Consider the following 20614-nt stretch of genomic DNA (forward strand, 5'->3'; position numbering starts at 1 on the left):
ACTCACACACTCACACACACTGACACACACTCACACTCACACTGACACTCACACACACTGACACACACACTCACACACTGACACACACTCACACTCACACTCACACACACTCACACTCACACTGACACACACTCACACACTCACACCCACACCACTCAACACGATAACACATGTCTGCTTGTCGACACGAGCGATTATCTTATTTGTATTCTTTTCGTCTGATTTTTATTATCTTGGTCCAAACATAATAAGTGACTGATAAGGAATTCTGGCTCCTGTTGTATAATGTAGTAAGAGTTCAAGTTTCAGAGCTGTGCCAGCATTAGCCACAGGTGACTCCTTAAATGCAATTCATTAAAATTAAATGCAACTTAAAATCAACTCCTCGGTTACCCCGGCCACCTTCCAGGTGCTCAGTTGTGGCATGTGGCTTTTCCCATCACAGCAAGGACGGTTGGACAACGCCAGAATCTTGGCTCAACTATACCAGCTAACCTAAGGAAAACTAACCTCTCTTAGCTCCAGTCCTCCTGCTAAAGAGCTATACTAATAGTTTCACTTCACAGTAAGAGGAGGACTGAGAATATTATATTAAAACTTGGAAGGAAGATGCTTGGTATGGTGCCTGGTGCCCGGCACACAGAAAGCTGCTAATACATGCTCCGGCACACAGAAAGCCTGCTAATACATGCTCCGGCACACAGAAAGCCTGCTAATACATGCTCCGGCACACAGAAAGCCTGCTAATACATGCTAGCAATCATGTTGCCAAGTAGGTCGAATGGCATACTGGTGCAGACACACAAAAGCAGCAAGAGCGGATGAAGAACTTAAGTTGCCTATGCAAACATGGAATCGATTTTTCAATCCAAGAAGGCTTCTTGGAGGAGGAGGCGAGTGTTCAAGCTTGAGAAAGAAAGGCCCAGGGGAGCGAGCGAGCTCCTAGTTAGTAGTCTCTCTGCTGCAGAGCATTGAGTGGCTGGTACATGGTCACGTGATGCAGAGGGACGATGAGCTGGGAACAGAAAGCATAGCTAGGAGTTGGTGCGTGCTCAGAGTGACGAAAACCACTTCCGTTTCCCAGAGAATCTGGGAGAAGCCGACACTGAAGTTCCGAAGCCAGCAAGGTCCTACGGGCCGTATTAGCACAGAGGGTCTGGTCACGCACAAAGCACGGGCTAGTGCTTTGTAGGGACAACGGGTAGCCGCAGGCTGCTTCACCGGGGAGGACCCAAAACGCAAGCCGCCCTCCGAAGCAGCTGAGACACCTGGCGTTTCGGGGGGATGGGTGGGGAGGGATCACCTACAGAAGGGAGACTTCCTTCCCGGAGGCCAGTGGTCAGGGGCACACCTACGGGCCCCTGGGCAGAAGGGGCTGCTTGCAGGAAACCTGGAGCACAGCGGGCCAAGGGGGCTCCGGCTGGACACAGAGAACGCAAGCGCCTGGCAAGGCGTGGGCGCCGGGGTGCCGGGCCAGCAAAGCCGGGACGCCCCCCTCACCTGTCCTCAGGCCCTTTGTCTGAGAGAGGACAGGACCACGGAGTAAGAAAGGAAACATGGCTGAAGTAGGGAGCAGGCGTGCCCCTGTAGGCGTCTGAGGCAGCCCGGAGCCCCACCCGCAGAAAGGAGGAGGGGGTGCTGCTGGGCCGCCGCTCGGGGTTTTGGGTTTGGGTCAGCGATGGTGACTGCACTGATCTGGGACCTGGGAAGGCCGCGGCCTGCCATTTTCCAGGACAGCTCTGGACACCCGCCCTTGTCTGCTCCCCTGTATTCCCTGCTCTCGGTCCTCACTTGCACAAACCCCGCTCCTCATACCCCCTCTGGACGCTGCCCACAGGTATGAAGAAGAAATCAACAAGCGCACAGTGGCAGAGAATGACTTTGTGATGCTCAAGAAGGTGAGGAGGCGGGACACTCCCTCCTGACCCCTGGTGCAGGCGCCCTCAGGCCGGCAGCTGCTGGAGCTGCGGGGACCTGGCACCCCCGGCTGCATTTGCACACCTGTGCAAACATCTGGAAGCAGGCTTTCCTTTACGCGTGAGGAAATTCAGGCTCAGAGGGGCTAAGTAGGTTGCCCATGGTACCCTGCTCATCAGAAGTGAGTCTGGATTCAGGAGGTCAAGTTCAAGCTGCAAATCACACCCAGCCCTCCCTGGGGCAGCCGTGGCAGAGAGGCCTTGACCTGAGTGAGGGTGCAGAATGGTCCAGCAGGCTCAGGAAGGAGGGGGCGGGCAGGCTCCTGCATTATGGGCCAGCCTGTTTGCAGGGTCCTAGCAGCAGGAGGGGTCAGCCAGCTGACCTAGGTGCTCCTGCCAGTTGATGAGCGTTTCCCTGATGAGCAAGCCTGGGCCTCGCAGCTGGGACCCCTCCAAGTTCACCCCATAATCTAGAATGCAGACCCGAAGTTCTTCCGCTGCACTCACAGCTGAGGGGCTGGCAGCCCAGCCGGCAGCACAGTGGTGACCATTCGTTGTGTCCCCAGGATGTGGACGCCGCCTACATGAGCAAGGTGGAGCTGGAGGCCAAGGTGGACGCCATAATGGACGAGATCAACTTCCTGAGAGCTTTCTACGAGGCGGTAAACAGAGGGGCCGATGGCCAGGGCATGGGAGGTCCCCCACTGGGCGTGGTGATGGCCGGGGGGCGGGGGGCCTTCGCCAGGCAGTTTCCGCTGCCTCCTTCCCAGGTCTTCCTTCTGCACCTCACCCCAAACTCACGCAGTAGGTGCAGTATCCCCACTCAGGAATAAAGGAGGTGCCCTAGGGCAGCTGTTGGGTCAGGTCAGCTGAGAAATTTAGCCTTGACCACCTGGACCGACCACGTACCGTTGACAAAAACAAAAAACCGGCTACTGTGGGATTCTCGCGGGCAGCTACCTGCAACCTGGCTTGCCCAGGCCGTGCACCTGCTCCTGTCCCAGACTGACCGCGGGTGGCTCCGTCACCTGTCGGGGGGCATTTTGCGAGCCGCTGCTCTAAGTGAGTCTGGACAGCCGTCAGGAACGAACTGGCTGGCTTACCGCTCCAGAGCCACCTGCCGCGTACATGAGGCTGTCCGAGCCCTGGGCAGAGCGAGAGAGGCGTGACTGGCCCCTCTGAGGTGCTCGCACGCTGCCGGTCAGATCTAAGACTTGAATTTTCAGCCCGTTTCTGCTGTGTGGAGCCAGTGTCCCTTTGCAGTGCCTAAGGACCCGCGAGACCGAAGCTGGAAATGGGGCTGGGTCGGAGCAGGGGTTTCTGGCTCCTTCTGACTCAATTTCCTTTCACCAGAATTCCTCACTGGTGTGAAAGACGGTGTTTTCTCAGCAGGCGACAGTACAGCCAGGCCATGGCAGGGCATGCCTTTCTGCCCCAGTGCCTTCTGGAAAATTCTGCAGTTACTGCTGCACGCCTGATGCAGAGGAGTCGATGGCAAAGAACCGCTGGGAACTCAGTGGCTCTCTAATGTCCTTCTGGCTCTTTCAGACCCAAGCAATATCTTCCCAGTGCAAGTGAAACCCCCGATGTCAGGGTCTGTTTGGGGGCCCGCCACAGGGTCTCCACACACACACGCACACACCCCTGGGCCCTGCTTCAGCTCCCATGTGGCCCCCTTCACAGGAGCTGGCTCAGCTTCAGGCTCAGATCTCTGAGACCTCCGTGATCCTGTCCATGGACAACAACCGCTCCCTGAACCTGGACAGCATCATCGCCGAGGTCAAGGCCCAGTACGAGGACATCGCTAACCGCAGCCGGGCCGAGGCCGAGAGCTGGTACCGCAGCAAGGTGAGGTCAAGGTCAAATTTATTAAACAGCAGCAGAGAACCAGAATTTCAAAGGCAAATTAGGTAAGAGCCTTATGTCTTGGCGTCCAGTCTGATGGGGCTGGAAGTCTCCGGGGCGGGCCCTCTGGCCGAGTACGCCTCAGGCAGCACCCGCAGGGCCTGGGGGAGTCTGACGAAGACGGGAGGGGTCAGTGCTTCTGCCTCGGGTGCCCTGTTGCAGAGAGATGCGGGGCAGCTGGGCAGCACTGGCCATCCATGCTGGCAGGAGCCGAGAGACGGGGTAGGAACGAGAGGGGCTTTATGCTCCTGGATCCAGAGCGGACAGCTGGAACGGCAGGCAGAGGCTGGAGACAAGGACGAGATGAGGGCCGAATTAGACCAGAACCCTGAGCCGAGGAAGACAAACTGAAAGGGCTTAAAAAGTGGGGCGCGACAGGCACCCCGGCCTGATGTGAGAGTGAGACACCCGGGCCGAGAGCGGGGGGAAAGACGCGATCCAGGAAGAAGGGCTCGGGGGGATGCCAGGGATGGGGGTGCAGGCAGGGCCGAGAGGCAATGCCCCTGGACTCGATGGCGCGTGAGGCCCTCCAGGCAGGGCCCAGGAAGACCGCTGGCCTGGAAGCCGCTGCCTGACTGCCCGCCCCACACCCGCTTGCCCACCCACAGTACGAGGAGCTGCAGCAGTCCGCCGGCCAGCACGGGGACGACCTCCGCAGCACCAAGATGGAGATCTCCGAGCTGAACCGCATGATGCAGAGGCTGCGGGCCGAGATCGAGAACCTGAAGAAGCAGGTGGGCTGCTCCCAGGCTCGACCCTCCACGCCCCCGGCCCCCCAGACTGGGTCTGGTCCTAACTCAGCCCACGCGGGAGAAGCCTCCCCCGAGAAGCCTCCCCGGACGGTGCAGGACTGTAAATGCCCACCTGTCCCACCGGAGCTCAGGGCAGACCCACGCCACACCCGCCACACCCGCGCCCCTGGGAACGCTCTGTTCCCTGGAGGCAAGACCTTGGCTCGCCTTACCACCCAGAGAAGCTCAGCACCCCCAAATCACATTCCCTCTCCTGGCTAAGTCTCAAATCGTCCCAGGGAGGGGGGGTCCATCTGTACTTTTAATGAGGATGACGCTCCAGGTCTTCGTGCATGGAACCCACCTCAGGAAACTCCTCCACAGTTTTTGCCTGAAGTCCACACCTTACTGTATTCTCCGTACGCGCTTTCACCACCCCTGTCCCCCTCCAGTGCGCCAACCTGCAGGCCTCCATCGCCGACGCCGAGCAGCGCGGGGAGATGGCCCTCAAGGACGCCAGGAGCAAGCTGGCCGAGCTGGAGGACGCCCTGCAGAAGGCCAAGCAGGACATGGCCCGGCAGCTGCGCGAGTACCAGGAGCTGATGAACGTCAAGCTGGCCCTGGACATGGAGATCGCCACCTACAGGAAGCTGCTGGAGGGCGAGGAGTGCAGGTGGGCAGTCTCTCCCAGAGGCCCACAGAGCACTAGAGCAATGCCACAAGGCCCAGGGAGAAATGCCAAGGCAGGAATGCGAGGGTCCAGCCACCCCACCTGCTACACCCGGGCAGGGGACCAGAGTGACGGTGTCAGGAAAGGCCGCCCCTGGAGGCGGTAGGTAACAGGGCCACTTCTGGCCAGGCCCTATGGCCAGTGAAGCCACACACCAGAGAGACCTGTGGCCTCAGGACCCCTCTCCCCACTTGACCACCTTCTAGAAACCCCCTCCCAGACTCACAGTAGCTTCCTAAAATTAATGAGATAAATAAACGTCTTTTGAGCGCAGGGCCGGCACGCAGTCCACATTCTGAGCTGGTGGCTTATTTTATTTTATTTAAGATTTATTTTTATTTATGTATGTATACAAGAATTGGGTTTTGAGCGGAGGTGTGGGATTGAGAGGATTCGCCAGAGTCAGAGTGGGGAGCAGAACAGCAGATCAACTGAAATAGGCTGCTGAGGGGGGCAGTGGAGAGACCTACACTCACCACCACGCCATGTGGGTCCCTCCCTGGCCGGGGATCGAACTCAGGCTGCAGTGGCTGTGGACAGCTTCCTAGTGCTGAGACTTAACCCCAAAGAGCCCCGGGCATTTAGCTTCTCGGCAAATGAAATGTCTTTCTCTCCCTTACCTGCAACAGACTCACTGGAGAAGGTGTCGGACCCGTGAACATCTGTAAGTAAACGTCTTGGGATGATGGGTGAGGGGGGTCGTAGAAAGAGAAGCTGAGCGTGTCCCTGAGAAGTCTGGTGCTTATCAGCAAGGCCCTCTCACAAGTCCTGTGGTGTGCACTGGCCACTGTCTGGCCCTTCCTCCTGCGGTGGAGAGAGACTTATCTTGACCCCTCCCCCCAAGCTGGTTCCACTGGGGTCATGAGCCCACCCTGGCCCCAGAGGACGCCAGCACCAGAGTGAAGGCCCCAGTCCGAGCAGCTGACTTCTCAGCCAGTTCTGCCAGGAGGTCAAACTAACACAACTATCAAGTGGTTACCAAAGAGCAACTTCATAGTGGCAGCAAAACCCCCAGCAGCAGAGGCCGGACGGCCCGGACGGGGCTACTCAGGAAGAACCGAGCTCCCAGGGCGATGAGCAGGGCGCAGGGCTGCCAGAGCTTGGCTCTTGGGGGGTGTCAGGGGGCTTCGGCAGCACCACGTGGGGGACGCTGAAGAACCAAGGTGGGGTCTCCATGCCCAAGGAAGGGGATGCTTCGTCCAGAGAGTGGACACCGAGCGGGGAGGCCAAAGAGGCAGCTGCGAATTCTCGGCAGGCGGTGGAGGGCGACATCTGAGGCAGCGAGCGCCTGTCACTGAAGGCGCTTGAGCAGATCTGGGCGGAGCTGCAGAAGGGGTTCCAGTTGGAATCCTGGGGGGAGGCGAGTTCATCTGGATGGTTTTGGGGCCTCCTCCAATGGGGGGTCCGTGACCCTCCCTGTCGGTGAGGCCTCATGCACTTCCCATAGGAGAAGCCCAGGTGGACAGGTGAGGGGTGGCCGAGCACAGCAGTCTGAAGCCTTGGCTCACAGGTGTGATGTGGGGTCCACCACCTGGTCTCTTTGCACCTCCACTTTTCCCTCTAAGAATGGGGGCTGCACAGCGGCATAGTGCCCCGGCCTGTGCTCACAGCTGTGGCTGCAGTTTGAGGACCCCGCGGCCCGCGCTTCTCTCCGCAGCGGTCGTGTCCTCCTCCGGCGGCTCCGGCTACAGCGGGGGCGGCGGCCTCTGCATGGGCAGCGGCGGCGGCGGCTACAGCAGCAGCGTCTGCTACGGCAGCAGCAGCGGCAGCGGCGGCGGCTTCAGCTCCACCAGCAGCCGGAACGTGGGCAGCAGCTCCAGCATGCGCGTCGTGTCCAAGACGTCGTCCACCAAGAAGAGCTACCGGAGCTGAGCGGCTCCCGGCGGACGTCCCCGCCGGCCCCTCTCCCCGCGCTCAGGCCTGCTTTGCTGACCTCGCCCAAGCACAAAGCCCCCAGCAGGGGGCCCAGGGCCCGGGCAGGGCTGCGGTCTAAGCCAGCTTGTCCTCCCTCTGCCCGGGCAGCCCCGCAGCGGCACCCACTCGCACCTCAGGCCAGAACCCCCGCAGGGCTCACGGCGTCCACACCCGGGCCGGCCCCGACGCGGCCCTCCAGGAGCTCCCAGTAGAGGGTGTGGCTGGGTCTCCTCCTGCCCGACCCAGAGCCTCTCAGTCACAGTCCTTCACCGAGGGCTGATCCTGGCCTTGCTGACCAAAGAAGCGAAGTCCAGACACCGGGCTTCCCGTGCGCACCTGCCCGGCGCAGCCCCGGGGCCGGGAGTCCTGCGAGCCCGCCCACACCCGCCTCCTCCTCGCCGCTGTCTGCGCACACCCCGCCCCTCCCGTCACGTTCCTGATGCCCCCAGCAGAGTATGGGACTCTTCAAAAACACTGCCAATTCTTAATTCCTTCTAGAAGGGACAGGTTTAGTAAGAACCCAAAAGTTCTGGTGGCCTGGAAAGATCCATGGTGTGATAATCCATGGCTTCTTCCAAAGCCGCCTCGTGGAGCCAGGGTCAGAGTGACCGGCCGGCGGGCGCAGCGGCCTCCAGGAGGTGAGGGCCCGCGGGTGCCTGAGAGGCCGCGGGGAGCAGACGCGCCCCTGCTGGCCTCTTTCGGAACTGCCTGGAGGCGGCTGCGGCCAGCTGGCCTGCAGGCTGGGCGCCTCCCTCCCTGCCAGCCTCTCCTGCAGTTCCCTCCCTTTCCCCAAGCCCTTCCCACCTCTCCCCTCTGCGGGCTCAGGCCCTCAGCCCTGCACGAGTCCACCCCCGGCCCCTGCTGCCAGAGCCTCTCCTCCCTGCCCCGCTCTGGGCAGCTTCCTGGTCTCTCCTGACTTTCCTCTCCAGCTCCCGGTCCCTGAAATGCCCGTGGGTGGATGTGCTGTCTGCAGCCCAGACCCCAAGCTCCCTGTTCCCCCGGGGTAGCCGGGAGCGCAGCCCCTGGGGCCCTCCCTACTCGGATGGGGTGTAGTGTCTGGGGAGACAGCAGAGGTGGGGTGAGGAGCCCAGGGCAGTGGGCAGACACGGGGCTTGCTGAGGCTGGCCTTCGGAGAGTGTCTCCCGGGGAGCAGGAGTGACCCCTCCGGGCGCTGCCGGTGAGTTCAGACCCAAATGCATTCCAAGGGCGAGTGGCCACTGCTGCGCTCTGCTGAGGGGGAGGAAGCGCCTCGCCAAGGCCCGACTGACCGCGACAGCCCGGCCCGAGCGGCCTGCTCCCCTGGCCTGCTGTTTCCCGAAACCGCTTCAATAAAATGGCACCGAGCTCTCTGGCTCTTGACTGTGTCCTCATGCCCGGGCGGCAACCTCGGCGCTGGGTTTCTCGGGGAATGCCTCCCGCCACCACAAATCCACCTGTGCCCCCCAGCTCTGGCCCTGGGCTCCCGGGGGCCCTCGTGGTCACAGAGCCCAGCCTCTGGCCTGGGAGTGGTGGGGACCCCGAGCCCACGCGCTCACGGGTCTGCCAGCAGCTCCCTCCAGCAGGCACAGGCCGGGGTGACTTCTCTCCCGCCACCCCATCTCCTGGGCCCACCTCTGTGGCACATGGGAGCCTCTTTCCCTGACACTGAGGGAGGGGTCTGCACGCCCTCCGCCGCCCAGCTCGGGGTGTCCACTACCTGTCACCTCCCCCAGGCCCCAAGTCAAAGGTACACACGGGTCACCCAGGCTGAGCACTTCTGAGCACAAGAAACATTTGAGCTTCCTTGTGCTGGGGAAACGGAGGAACGGGGAGCCAGAATGCGTATCGGCGTTTGACCCCCAGTCTCCAGCAGAGGCTTCTCTCCACAGTGAGGGTTGGAGAGAAGCGGCGGAAACTCCTGTCACAGACAAGCCGTGCAACTCCAGGGAGTTTCCTCCCTGCTCTGCTCCACTCGTGAAATGCAAGTGACACACTGGTGCCCTTGAAAAACGAAATGAAAAAATGAGGTCAGAGCTCCGCATGCACGCACACAGCAAGCCCGCGGTCAGCGCTCTGGTATTACCACCATTTGGTTTTGACCTGGGTGGGGGAAGAGTAGCCAGCCGCGGCTGATCGGGCTGCTGGAGGGGGTGCGGGTGGGAGGGCGACGGATCCAGAGTCTGACCTGTGGCTGGCGAGAGAGTCTGAACCCCACATCTACCCGAACCGCTCCTGAGAGCAACAAGGGTACCCCCAAAGGTCCTCAGGCCAAGCTGGCTGTAATCACCCTCAGAGAGGTACTGGATGGGAAGACAGGGAGCAGAGACGGAGAGCCCAGAGCTAACGCCTGTTTGGGGGCCCAAATGGTCTATTAGAGCACCCCCCCACCAGCACCACCCCATGGACAAGGTTTCTCGCCGGAGTCTGTCGCGGAGCCTCGTGGGGCGGGGGCAGCCAGCCAGGCCCGGGACCTCACCGGCCTGAGGACCTGGTTAGGGAGGCCTGTCGCACCCCAAAGTCTTCCTCCCTGGGAATTCTAGGGCCTTCTAGCAGCCCAGGGGTCCTAGGGGAGCGCCTTCGAAACACACGAAAACAGCCTTGGGAGAGGGAACATCTTCAAGCAGGGTGGCGGGCCTCTCCCCAGGCCAGCAGGAGCGAAGCGGCAGCCAGTCCCAACGCCCCCTGTCCTTGGGGCCGAGCCACCGAGCACACCAAACGCACCTGCCTGCCTGGCCCCTTTCATCACCCCCGTAAACAAGGCAGATGCATTTTTATTGGGCCCACCGGCACCGGCCATTGGTGCCTTCCCTTTGCTCTTTGCTACCCTAATTATCGACCCTGGTGCCTAGCAGTTGCCAATATCCCAAGCTCATAAACGGATTTAATGGCGATTTCGAGTCTGACCCAGCTCAGCCCCCATCCCCGTCAGATAAAAGGGCGGAGGCCGAGCGGGCTTGCCAACTGCAGGCTCCCGCCAGGGCCCGTCTCCGCGTCCCTCGCGCCATGTCGTTCCGCTCCTTCCAGCAGGGCTCCAGATGCGGGGCCCAGAGCTTCAGCTCCTGCTCGGCCGTCCTGCCCCGGACAGTCGCCCACTACGCCGTGAGCAAGGGCCCCTGCCGGCCTGGGGGCGGAGCGGGCCTCCGTGCCCTGGGCTGCCTGGGCTCCCGCAGCCTGTGCAACGTGGGCTTCGGGAGGCCCCGGGTGGCCTCCAGGTGTGGGCTGCCTGGCTTCGGGTACCGAGTGGGGGCCTCCTGTGCGCCGTCGGCCTGCATCACCCCCGTCACCATTAACGAGAGCCTGCTGGTCCCGCTGGACCTGGAGATCGACCCCACTGTGCAGAGGGTGAAGAGGGACGAGAAGGAACAGATCAAATGCCTCAACAACCGCTTCGTGTCGTTCATCAACAAGGTGAAGGGTCGGGCCGTGGGCCAGGGCGGGCGGAGCAGAGAAAATCCTGGTCTGGGCCAGGGGCCAGGAAGAGAGGGACAGCAGAGAGATCGCAGCTGGCCAGCGACCTCCTCTGTGCCCGACAGCCACTTGCTACTTAAGCTGGTTAGGTCGGGCCCGGCCGTAAACTTTCTGTGCCTGTGTCCTGCTCTTTTGATCTACCCGCTCTTTCTGGGTGGTCTGCTAGAGTTCCCAAGCTATGCAGGCCCAGATAGCCAGGAGACCTGTGAAGGGCATGACAGGTACTGAAAGGGACACCCGAAGAGGCAGAGAGCTGCCCTTCTGAGGAGGCCATTACCAGGGCTGCCCTCCTAGTGCCGAGCTGGGCAAGGCCCTGGTCCAGATTCAGGATGGGCGCTGTGACCTGGAATTTTCCATCACCCTAGGCCTGGAATGAGAGGCAGCGGGGTGGGGGGGAGGTGGGGGGTGCAGTCAGAGCTGGGGGCGCAGTTGGCATGGACCAAAGTCTTACCTCTGTCAGTCCCAGAGGCACAGGCCTGGTGGCTGCTGGTCCGTCCCCCTCAGCAGCCTCCGGGCCTGTTCCCACCCCCCAGGGCTCCTTAGGGGAGCAGGATTCTTGCCAAGGGCTGAGCCAATGCTGCTGGTGGCCCAAAGTTTTGGGCCAAAGAGTCAGGAGCCCACGACTGGGGTCGGTTCCACTGACAGTTACCCCAAAGCCCCGTGCAAACCACTCATGGCTCAGCTTCGGCACCCTGCAGCCTGGGGCGGGGGCTGTGCTGAGGGTGGCAGGAAACTCGGAGGAGCTACTATACGCCAAAGTGGCCCTCAAGGGTCTGCGTTAGCCGAGGGAACTGTTCCCAGTGCGGTTTTATTTGTAAATCTCGGATGTTCTAACAGAAGTCATCCCAGCGGCTCCCCCCACCCCAGCCCGCACCTGCCGTGATGTGGCTGCAGGCCTCACTTCCTCCAGAGTTTTCTTAAGAGACAACACGATACAGGGAAGCCAGGGCAGGCAAGGGTCTGCCCTCTGCCAGGGCCCCTGGGTGACGCCATCAGCCCCTCAGCTCTCCTGATCCTGGTGCCCAAGGCAGGGGATGGGGGGTCACTGTTTGGGAGCCAACTGGGCAGGACACAGAGCCAGAGTCCTAGGACCTGACCTCCCTCCACGTCTTTAATTAATTAAAGGCCCCCATTCTGAGGCCAGCCGCACAGAAGAGACTTTCAAAGTGCTCCCACACCCGGCCCCAAGAGGGAGCCCCAGGAAACCGGGGAGGCTCGGAGGGGAGGTTGGCTTGGTCCCCTAGGCAAGGCGGCCAGGCTGCTCGAGGAAATGCTCTTTCCGCCACAGTGGGCAACTTCGGGGCCATGAAAAGACACACGCTCAGGCGCCCGGCCACGCGGGGCCCCCATAGTCTCCGTAAACCCCAGCCATGGCTGAGGGGTCTCGAGAGAGAACACAGACTCACCCCATAGCTCCTACCGCCGTTCGCTGCCCCCAAACCTGGCCCTGGCCCTGCTGCCCGTGACCCCCCTCTCTGGGCGGCAGGTGCGCTTCCTCGAGCAGAAGAACAAGCTCCTGGAGACCAAGTGGAACTTCATGCAGCAGCAGAGATGCTGCCAGAGCAACATGGAGCCCCTGTTCGAGACCTACATCGGCGCCCTGCGCAGGCAGCTGGACTGCGTGGCCGGGGACCGCGCCAGGCTGGAGGCCGAGCTGTGCAGCCTCCAGAACTCCCTGGAGACCTACAAGAAAAAGTGAGTCTCAGCCCCCCAGAGGTCTGCGAGCCGCCCAGGGGGCCCTGACCTCAGGGTCCCCACCTAGGAATGGGGAGGCCCAACTTTGTTTCTCTGTGGTATAGGAGGTGGGAGGGAGAAGACAGGTGCAGCGTCCGGGGGCGGGCTGTTTCTCCAAGTAGAAGCTCTGGAAGCCTGTCTCTTCCCCCGCTCTCGCTTCTTGCAGCCCGGGAAGTCTCACAGATCCCGCGTGCTCCGCCGCCCCCCCCCCACCCCCTGATTTCGGGCCTCCGTCCTGTCACCGCTGTCACCACCAGCCCTCTGTCCTGCCCCCTCCCCGGGCCACCCAAGAGCCTGGCTCCAGCAAGAGGAGGGGGCTGAGCGCAGGCTGATGACGAGCTTCAGCTAACAGGCCCAGCGCTGGCAAGAGGCTGAGGCCCAGATAAGGCATTCGGGGCCACACGGGGACGGTCATGTTGCCCCACGCGGGGACGGTCACGTTGCTGGGCCCGCCGTGAGCTACTCGGAGCCCTCTGGAGCCCTCTGCTCTGCGGGCGGACCGGCCGTCAGAGACGGAAGGCTGGCGGCTCCTCACAGCACCCTGGCCGCAAACCTCCCTGCCCTCCCACCCCGCACACCTCAGGGGAGAGGGGCAGGAGTCCCCAGAAAGCAAGAAAGCAGAAGGGAGCGCCCAGGAAGGCTTCCTGGGGACACTGCCATTGGCTTGGGACCCTGCAGCATGTCTCACACCAATGCTCCTTATTAAAAGGGGATCCCAGCATAGACCCTAGAGAAGGACAGGCCGGAGTGTGAAAAGTGGGAGCAGACACCTCGAGGACTGTGACAGGGAAGGTGTGGGAGACCGTGAGGGGCAGGGAGGGGTGCCAGTCCCCAGGGGGCGATTCACACGGGGTGACCCACAAGTTGGCATGGTTTGCCGCCCAAGGTGAGGACTCTGGAAAGTGGGGCAGGAGGAGACCAGATGTGTCCAAACATACTCGCCAGCCGGCCCTTAGTCGCCAGGGGCGCAACGGGGCAGGCCCGCGCCGTCAGGTGTTGACACCCCGAGAGGTCAACTCACAAGAGTCTTGCGAGACGTGGTCGGCGTGAACCCTGCTTACAGAGGATGACACTGAACAGAGAGGCCGAGGCACGCACCCAAAGCCTCAGTCGAGCGCAGGACAGAGCCCAGCTTTGCCAGGGCGGGAGCTCCAGAGCCTGGCAGGGCCGGGCAGGAGGAAGGAGGCAGGGGGCCTTGGATAGGTCAGTGTCGCTCTTCAAACCGAGTCAGTCCAGCGGACTAAAGCCCCTGACCCTGATTCCACTGCCGGAGCAGTGAGTGGACTAGGAGCTCCCGCAGAGCCACCAGGAAGCGCTGCGCGGCTGTGTGGGCCTGGGAAAGCGGGTAATTGCTACCTCTGTGTCTGGGCTGCAGGTAGGGGCCAGGCTCGGAACTCCCCTGGTGAGGGCACGGTCAGCTGGGAGGCCAGTGGCCCCCAGCTGCCCCTCAGGGCGTTCAGAAAAGACGGCTGTGCCGGCAGCAGGCAGCCACCCGCTCTCCCCCTCTCCAGGGGAGACGACAGACAAGGGGGCCTGAGACAAAGGCTGAGCTCCAGGTCTGCCGCCCCCGGGGCCCATCGCAGCAACAGGCCGGGGGTGGGGGGCAGCCTGGCCTGGTGGATAATGAGAGGCCGCGATAATGATCACCTCTCCGGTGGCTGGAACAGAGATGCCCAGAGACAGGCCGCGCTGGTGGCTCTCGGGGTGCAGTCAGCACCAGGCGGCCTGCCCCGACCCTCAGGCCTTCCGAACCCCACAAGCTGAACTAGAGCTTTGTCTCCTACCTGTTCCACCAGATACGAAGAGGAGCTCTCCCTGCGACCTTGTGCTGAGAACGAGTTTGTGGCCTTGAAGAAGGTGAGGGAGGCTGGCGCTGGGGGGGCGGGAGTGGCCCGAGCCGGCCCAACTGGCCTCGGACGCCAGCCCCTCGGCGTGTCCCAGTGGTCGGCTGCCCACCGCCCCGAAACGCAGCCTCACACCCCACGGACTCCCCTGGACCTCCACCTCCCAACTCCCTGGGGCCAAAGCCGGTGAAACCGTGTCTATCCCTGCACAAGGAGCTGTGGACATGACTAATGCCACATGACACAGCAAACACACACTCTGATTCAAACCCCGGCAGATGAAAACAGTCTCGATGCTTCCCTGATTGCTGGGTGTTCCTGCCCACAAAGTCGCCCCTGGCTTCTGAACCCCGCTCCCTTCAGCCCTTCCCCACCGAGGGGCCGGGCCAAGTGTGGGGTCCCAGGGCTGGGGACCCCCTCCACCCTTCACCTAAGTGAGGCGAGGTGGGCTCACCTGTCACCTGCCGCTAGCCTGCTGGGAGGTGGCTGGCCTGGGCCGGGGACTTAGGCATCTCTCCAGCCCCCGTGACGGCTCTGTCCCTGTTCTGGCTGCAGGACGTGGACACGGCCTTCCTGATGAAGGCGGACCTGGAGACCAACGTGGAGGCTCTGGTCCAGGAGATCGACTTCCTGAAAGGCCTGTACGAGGAGGTAACTTCGGCCACGCTGCCCACCTCGCACCAGAGCAAAGGTCAATTCCGTGGGGACAATGAGGTGGAGAAGCTCCTGTTTCAGGCAACTTAGCCGTGGGCAGATAAAGAAGTCAGCATGATTGTCGAGCAGTGCGACTCCCTGGAGCCAGCTCCCAGGGGTCACCATACCTGGAGGGTGGGGGCGAGGCGCAGGCAGGTGGCTGGAAGGCCAGGACAGCCGTGACAGTCCCGCGTGAATCTGCTCTGAGAAGGCCGGAGGGCCTTGCCTCTCCTCCCGCCCTCCGCCTTTAGCCTCCCTGAGCTCGGTGTCCCCTCCCAGGAGATCTGCCTGCTCCAGTCTCAGATCTCAGAGACCTCGGTCATTGTCAAGATGGACAACAGCCGGGAGCTGGACGTGGACGGCATCATTGCTGAGATCAAGGCCCAGTATGACGAAATCGCCAGCCGCAGCAAAGCCGAAGCCGAGGCCTGGTACCAGTGCCGGGTGAGGCCTGGGGGGGGGGGGTTCAGGGGGACCCCAAGCCCGCACACCCCCAGGAAGTGGGTGACGAGATAATGAGGGCCCTGCCATGCCACAGCAATGGGGAACCTCGTAAACCCCAAGCCCTGTTGTTTCTGCCAGGTCCCTGCAGAGCATGTGGGAGGGGACCCCACAGACAGCCCAGACCTGTCATCAGGGTGCCAGGGTGCCCCAGCTTTATTCACCCAGAGACTCACTGGAAGTGTCCCTCTGAGGGAACAGTAATTGGCAGTGATGGCAGCGAGGGCCCTGGGCGTGGGAGGCGGCTAATGTCACGGTTCCTAATGGCAGAGCAGAAACAGTGATTAAGGCCGCCCCAGACTCAGCTAATTAGGGGCTTACTGGGAGGGCAGTTGGGGCCCCCAAAGGCAATTTCATTTAACAAATGTAACAAATACGGTCCTCTCAGTCTTCACCCTGCCTGTGGCCAAGCAGCAGCCGAGGGGGCACGTGGTGGACAGGCAGAAGCACTGGCCTTGGGTCCAGATGTCCAAGGCCAAGCAGAGCCCGGGGGAGGGTATGTCCCCCTGAGGGGCAGGGGAGCAGAACCCTGATGCCTGATGGGGCACCTGTGTGGGGGCCCATGGAAAGCAGCTTGCAGAGAAGGCAGGGTCAGATCTGGGAGCCAGGCCGCGTACGTGGCCCTTTCTGCTGAAGGCAGTGGGCACCACTGTCTGGGCAGCCCCAAGCGAGGCTCAGCCCACTTTCTGAGATCCAGTGGCCAAAGGTATCAGGCCTGGTGACCCACTCTGGGTCATCCATAGCCAGTTTTCACCTGGTTCGCCACCTTCCTCCTCCCAGGAGGCCTGCAGCACTCATCAGTCAGGTGGGCCTGGGAAAGTAACCTCAGTTTCCCCACCTTCTAACTCAGATTAACTGAATGCTGCAATGGAGTTATACGTAAGAGTTGTATCTCTATAACTAAGAGTTGTATCTTTCTGTGAAGATAAGAAATCAAAAAAAATTAAAATAAATTCAGTTTTTACTTTTTCTCAAATAACAGAAGCATAGCAATAGACTGCCCACAAGTGACACAGAGGTCCTGTCATCACCAGGGACACAGGTCCTTCGAGCCCACTATTGGGTCCATGATACATTGTCTTAATCGTCATGGTTGCCTCGTGTCCCAAGATGGCCGCCATCCACCTGCTCATTCCCGGCAGGAGGAGAACAGAGGGCGAAGGACACATGCCTCTGAGTCACCCCCACTCTAGAGAGCTTCCCCTGAAGCCCTACCCATCAATGGTCATAAATCATGTTGCTACGAAGGTTGAGAAATATTCTCACAGGGCGCATTGCCACTTCCAAAGAAAAGCAGACTTCTGTTGGCAAAAGAGGACAGTGGGCATTAATCTGACTACCCTAAGCTTTCCCAGGAAAACCAAGTCACCGAAAGGGTGATTGATGCTTCTCGTATTTCACATTTCCTATGCAAAATGCTCCCACCCACCCAACGCAGAAAACCCTAACTTGGCTCAGGTTTTAGGATCTAGAGCACACAAATTTCTATCATTTAGAAATGAGATTCAAAGCGCAAAGACTTTGCAAAAGTGCTAAGTCAGGGAAGGGGGTCACAACACACTGGTTGGCTGGACGAACATTCTCAGCGGGGGCAGGCAGGGTCTGTCTGCAGTCCTAGCTCTGTTAGGGGCCCGAGGGGGAGCACAGAAACCCCTCCATGAAAAGGAGGGGAGCCTTGGTGACCCTCAGGCCGAAAAGGATGAGACCGGTGTGGTGGCAATGACGAGCAGCCCACAAAGCCCCCGGTCGGCCAGAAATAGGAAGGGGACGGGAGCAGGACAAGTACAGAGGTCCGGAGGGTGCCGCACCGGAAGTCGTGGGCAGGAAGTGCCCGGAGGTGGGGGCCGGGAGTCCTGATCTGTCCACGGTCGGCAGTATGAGGAGCTGAGGATGACAGCCGGGAATCACTGTGACAACCTCCGGAACCGCAAGAACGAGATCCTGGAGATGAACAAGCTGATCCAGAGACTACAGCAAGAGATTGAGAATGTCAAAGCCCAGGTGAGACCTTGCTCGGAGCCACTCACTGTCTGAGTGCGGGGTCCCCCGCCCTTCCGGCACCACGGGGGAGGGGGGGCGGGGGAGGGGTTACTCGTGCCGTCCCGAGACAGCAAAGCTGTGCTACGGCAGGGCCTGCTGACAGCAGGAAGGCCAGCTCGGGACATGGCGCGGCCCCTGCGGCCACCCCCGCGGCCTCTTGTCAAGGAGGGTAGGGAGGAGCCTCCTTAGAAGGGAGCTAGCCACGATGTCCGCAGGGTCCTTTCCGCCAGAGACTGTCCTTCGTGGTCCTGGAACTCAAGGTGACTCTGGAGAGCCCCTAAGAAATGGCCGAGCTGATCTAAGAGGACACACGATCCTTCGAGGGGTGACAGCAGGAGCTTTGGCCCCCAAGCCCAGAGGGACAGTCCCAGGGTGAAAAGAGACCTGAAGCCCCGTGTGGGGACAGTGTGCCCTCCTCTGTTTTTCCGTTACCCTCACACAGCGCCACCGCACAGCTCTTGCGACCCCTTGCGAGTGAGCGCTGGGGGGGCTTCTCACACCAGGCAGATCTGCGACACCTCCCGGGCCTGCAGCTGAGCTCAGTCCTCACACTACTACCCGGAGAGCGCACTGGACCCCACAGCTGGGCGCTCGGTCGCCAGCAGGCCCCAGCAGGCCCCAGTCCAGGGCCAGACCCAGGGCCAGGCTGCCACAGAGGCTTCTGCCCACTGCGTTAGCACCACGCCCGAGAGCCCGTCTCAGACTCCGTGAATCTGCTAGAGCCACTCACAGAACTCAGGAAACAGTTCGCTTACTGTTGCCAGTTTAAACCAAAAATCTTCGGAGGAGCCGCCGGAGGGAAGGGCCGCGGGCGAGGGGTGTGGGAGGGCGCTGGCACCCCACTCCTCCCCGTGTTTACCAACCTCCCCCAAAGCAGTGCTTTTGGAGGCTTTCTGGAAGCTTCATCACAGAGGCATCACGTGGCGTCGTTAGCTACATTTCCGACCCTCTCCGACCTGGTGAATGGGAGGTGGGGTGCTCACGCCAAGCTTCTAATCATGGCTTGGTCTTTCTAGTGACTAATCCCCAGATCTGCCGTATTAGAACAAGAGAAATGGCTATCAGCAGAGAACACCAAGGGGTTGGGGAGGCTGTGTAGAAACTGGGACCTGCACCAATTACTAGGACAGAAGATAATCCTACTGGCCCCATCTCTCAGGAAACGCCAGGGTCTTAGGACTTGGGACTGGGGCAGAAACCGGTATATATTTATCCATTATGTTGTAGTAAGCATGATCTCTGTTCTTCTGAGTCCAGCCTGGGGCTCCAGGGGGCCCCAGTAACACCCCTCTGTGTCCTCTCCCAGCGCTGCAAGCTGGAGGGAGCCATAGCTGAAGCCGAGCAGCAGGGCGAGGCAGCCCTCAGCGACGCCAAGTGCAAGCTGGCCGGGCTGGAGGAGGCCCTGCAGAAGGCCAAACAGGACATGGCCTGCCTGCTCAAGGAGTACCAGGAGGTGATGAACTCCAAGCTGGGCCTGGACATCGAGATCGCCACCTACAGGCGCCTGCTGGAGGGCGAGGAGCACAGGTGGGCACTGGGGAGCCTGGCACAGGTGTGGGCACCAGCTCGCTGGGACTTGCCCAGCCCGCAGTCACCTCCCGTCCAGCACAGCGGGAACCCGCAGGGCCGCTCCTAAACCGGGTCCCAGGGCGAGCAGGAAGGGGAGCTGTGCATTTCAGCAGCCCCGTCTCTGCATGTGGCTACCTTGTGTCTTCTTTTTCCTCTCCCCAGGCTGTGTGAAGGCATCGGGCCTGTGAATATCTGTGAGTAGATGTGCTTTCTCCTGGGGTCCTGGGAGCTGGTCAACCCAACATAGACAGGCCCCACGGCGCCAGCCCAGACCTCGGCTTGCCTCCCGACCCGGAGGAGGGCTTCAGGCCCCTGGGCCCCCGGTCTGTGGAGACACTCTCTCCCAGCCCAGCCGCGTCCTTGGAAGGCAGAATTAGAATCAGACACGCAGCCGGGCCCCCAGGCCTCAGGGCCCAGAAACTGCAAGGAGCCCCACTGACAAGGGGGCCACTCCAGGGAGGAGGACTTGAAGCAGGTTCTCCAGAGAGGGGCATGACAAGTGGGGTGCAAGAGAGAGGCGCAGAAATGGGGCCTGGCCTGGCCCGTGGTCTCTAGAGAGAGTGAAAACACATGGCCTCAACGCACTGCCTGTGTCTGGGCGCTGGGGCGGGGTGCCCCAGGGGTGAGGGCAGGGGGCGGGGCACATGACAGACGCCTTACATCTGTGCACCGCGAGGCCCTGAACGCCCTTCCTGTGCCCACAGCCGTGAGCAGCTCCAAAGGAGCCATCGTGTATGAGCCGTGCGTGGTCAGCACGCCCATGCTGCGGGCCGAGTACTGCCCGGGGGGCACCGGCGTTGTCAAGAGCAGCGGGAGCTGCAGCGTGGTGGGCACCGGAGAACTGTGCCTCCCCTGGGAGTCGCAGGGGCTGCTGGGCTGTGGGGGCGGCCGGAGCTCCGGCATGAAGCTGGGCACCGGCGGGGGCCCCACCTGCCACAAATGTTAGCACCAGTCCAGAGGCTGCAGGCCCAGGACAAGGGCACCAGCCCAGCCCCATCGGCACCCCACAGGGCTGAAGACACGACTCCTCCAACCCCCACCTTCCTGTTCGCATGGCAGGTCCCCCCCGTCTTCTCTGGGGCGGCCTCACAGGCCCTTCCTTATCTCTGAGTCACCTTTCACTTAGCTGCGTGCGGAGCCTGAGTGGGCCCCGGAGTGGACACAAGATGTCCAGGAGGGCAGCGCCTCGCCCGTGTCCCTGAGCTACTGACGCGCGGGGCCCTGTGTGCCGGGGGAGTGACCGTGGGCACGGACGAGACGGCGCTGTGGGCACCTCGAGGCTCTGCTTGGTGGGTTGTCCCGTGGAGGGCTGCTCCTCCCACCCCTGGAGTTTCCCACCTCCTGTACCTCTGGCTCTCCTGCACCTCAGAAAGGGGAATTTCTTTGAACATCACCTAAAACATGCGCTACGGCAAAAGTCAGAAGGCGATACCCCCAGTCCATGTCTGAGCCCCAGAAGCTAGTGTCAGGGCTCCTGGGGAACGCAGGGCCTGCCTGCGGCTCCCTCCGCCAGCACACAGAATAAAGCAGTCTCTGGGCCGTGGATTTACCTGCTCAGGTGTGTTGAACTCATACTACGCTATACGTCTT

General features: G+C 61.4%; 2 protein-coding genes across 2 annotated transcripts in view; both read left to right on the forward strand.

Moving 5' to 3' along the window:
• Window positions 1–7154, forward strand: part of LOC101634423 (keratin, type II cytoskeletal 5-like) — a 10342-nt gene extending 3188 nt beyond the window's left edge. Inside the window, exons 3-9 of the mRNA XM_004692724.1 lie at window positions 1838–1898; window positions 2483–2578; window positions 3600–3764; window positions 4430–4555; window positions 5005–5225; window positions 5912–5946; window positions 6940–7154. Coding sequence (XP_004692781.1) covers window positions 1838–1898; window positions 2483–2578; window positions 3600–3764; window positions 4430–4555; window positions 5005–5225; window positions 5912–5946; window positions 6940–7154 — 919 coding nt within the window. The remainder of the gene's footprint in view (window positions 1–1837; window positions 1899–2482; window positions 2579–3599; window positions 3765–4429; window positions 4556–5004; window positions 5226–5911; window positions 5947–6939) is intronic.
• Window positions 7155–10086: 2932 nt separating this feature from the next.
• On the forward strand, window positions 10087–19970 carry KRT82 (keratin 82, type II). The gene is made up of 9 exons (XM_004692508.1): window positions 10087–10583; window positions 12130–12338; window positions 14174–14234; window positions 14777–14872; window positions 15194–15358; window positions 17291–17416; window positions 18762–18982; window positions 19187–19218; window positions 19729–19970. The coding sequence occupies exons 1-9, from the start codon at window positions 10179–10181 to the stop codon at window positions 19968–19970; spliced, it is 1557 nt and encodes a 518-aa protein (XP_004692565.1). The 5' UTR covers window positions 10087–10178.
• The last annotated feature ends 644 nt before the right edge of the window (window positions 19971–20614 follow it).

The sequence above is a fragment of the Condylura cristata genome, unplaced genomic scaffold (genome assembly GCF_000260355.1).
Source record: "Condylura cristata isolate star-nosed mole 26May11 unplaced genomic scaffold, ConCri1.0 scaffold00034, whole genome shotgun sequence".
NCBI lineage: Eukaryota > Metazoa > Chordata > Mammalia > Eulipotyphla > Talpidae > Condylura > Condylura cristata.

Coding starts and splice junctions, on each gene's coding strand:
- KRT82 (XM_004692508.1), top strand. CDS start 10,179: ATGTCGTTCCGCTCCTTCCAGCAGGGCTCCAGATGCGGGGCCCAGAGC. Junction 10,584..12,129: donor TCGTGTCGTTCATCAACAAG/GTGAAGGGTCGG, acceptor TCTGGGCGGCAG/GTGCGCTTCCTCGAGCAGAA. Junction 18,983..19,186: donor CTGGAGGGCGAGGAGCACAG/GTGGGCACTGGG, acceptor TCCTCTCCCCAG/GCTGTGTGAAGGCATCGGGC.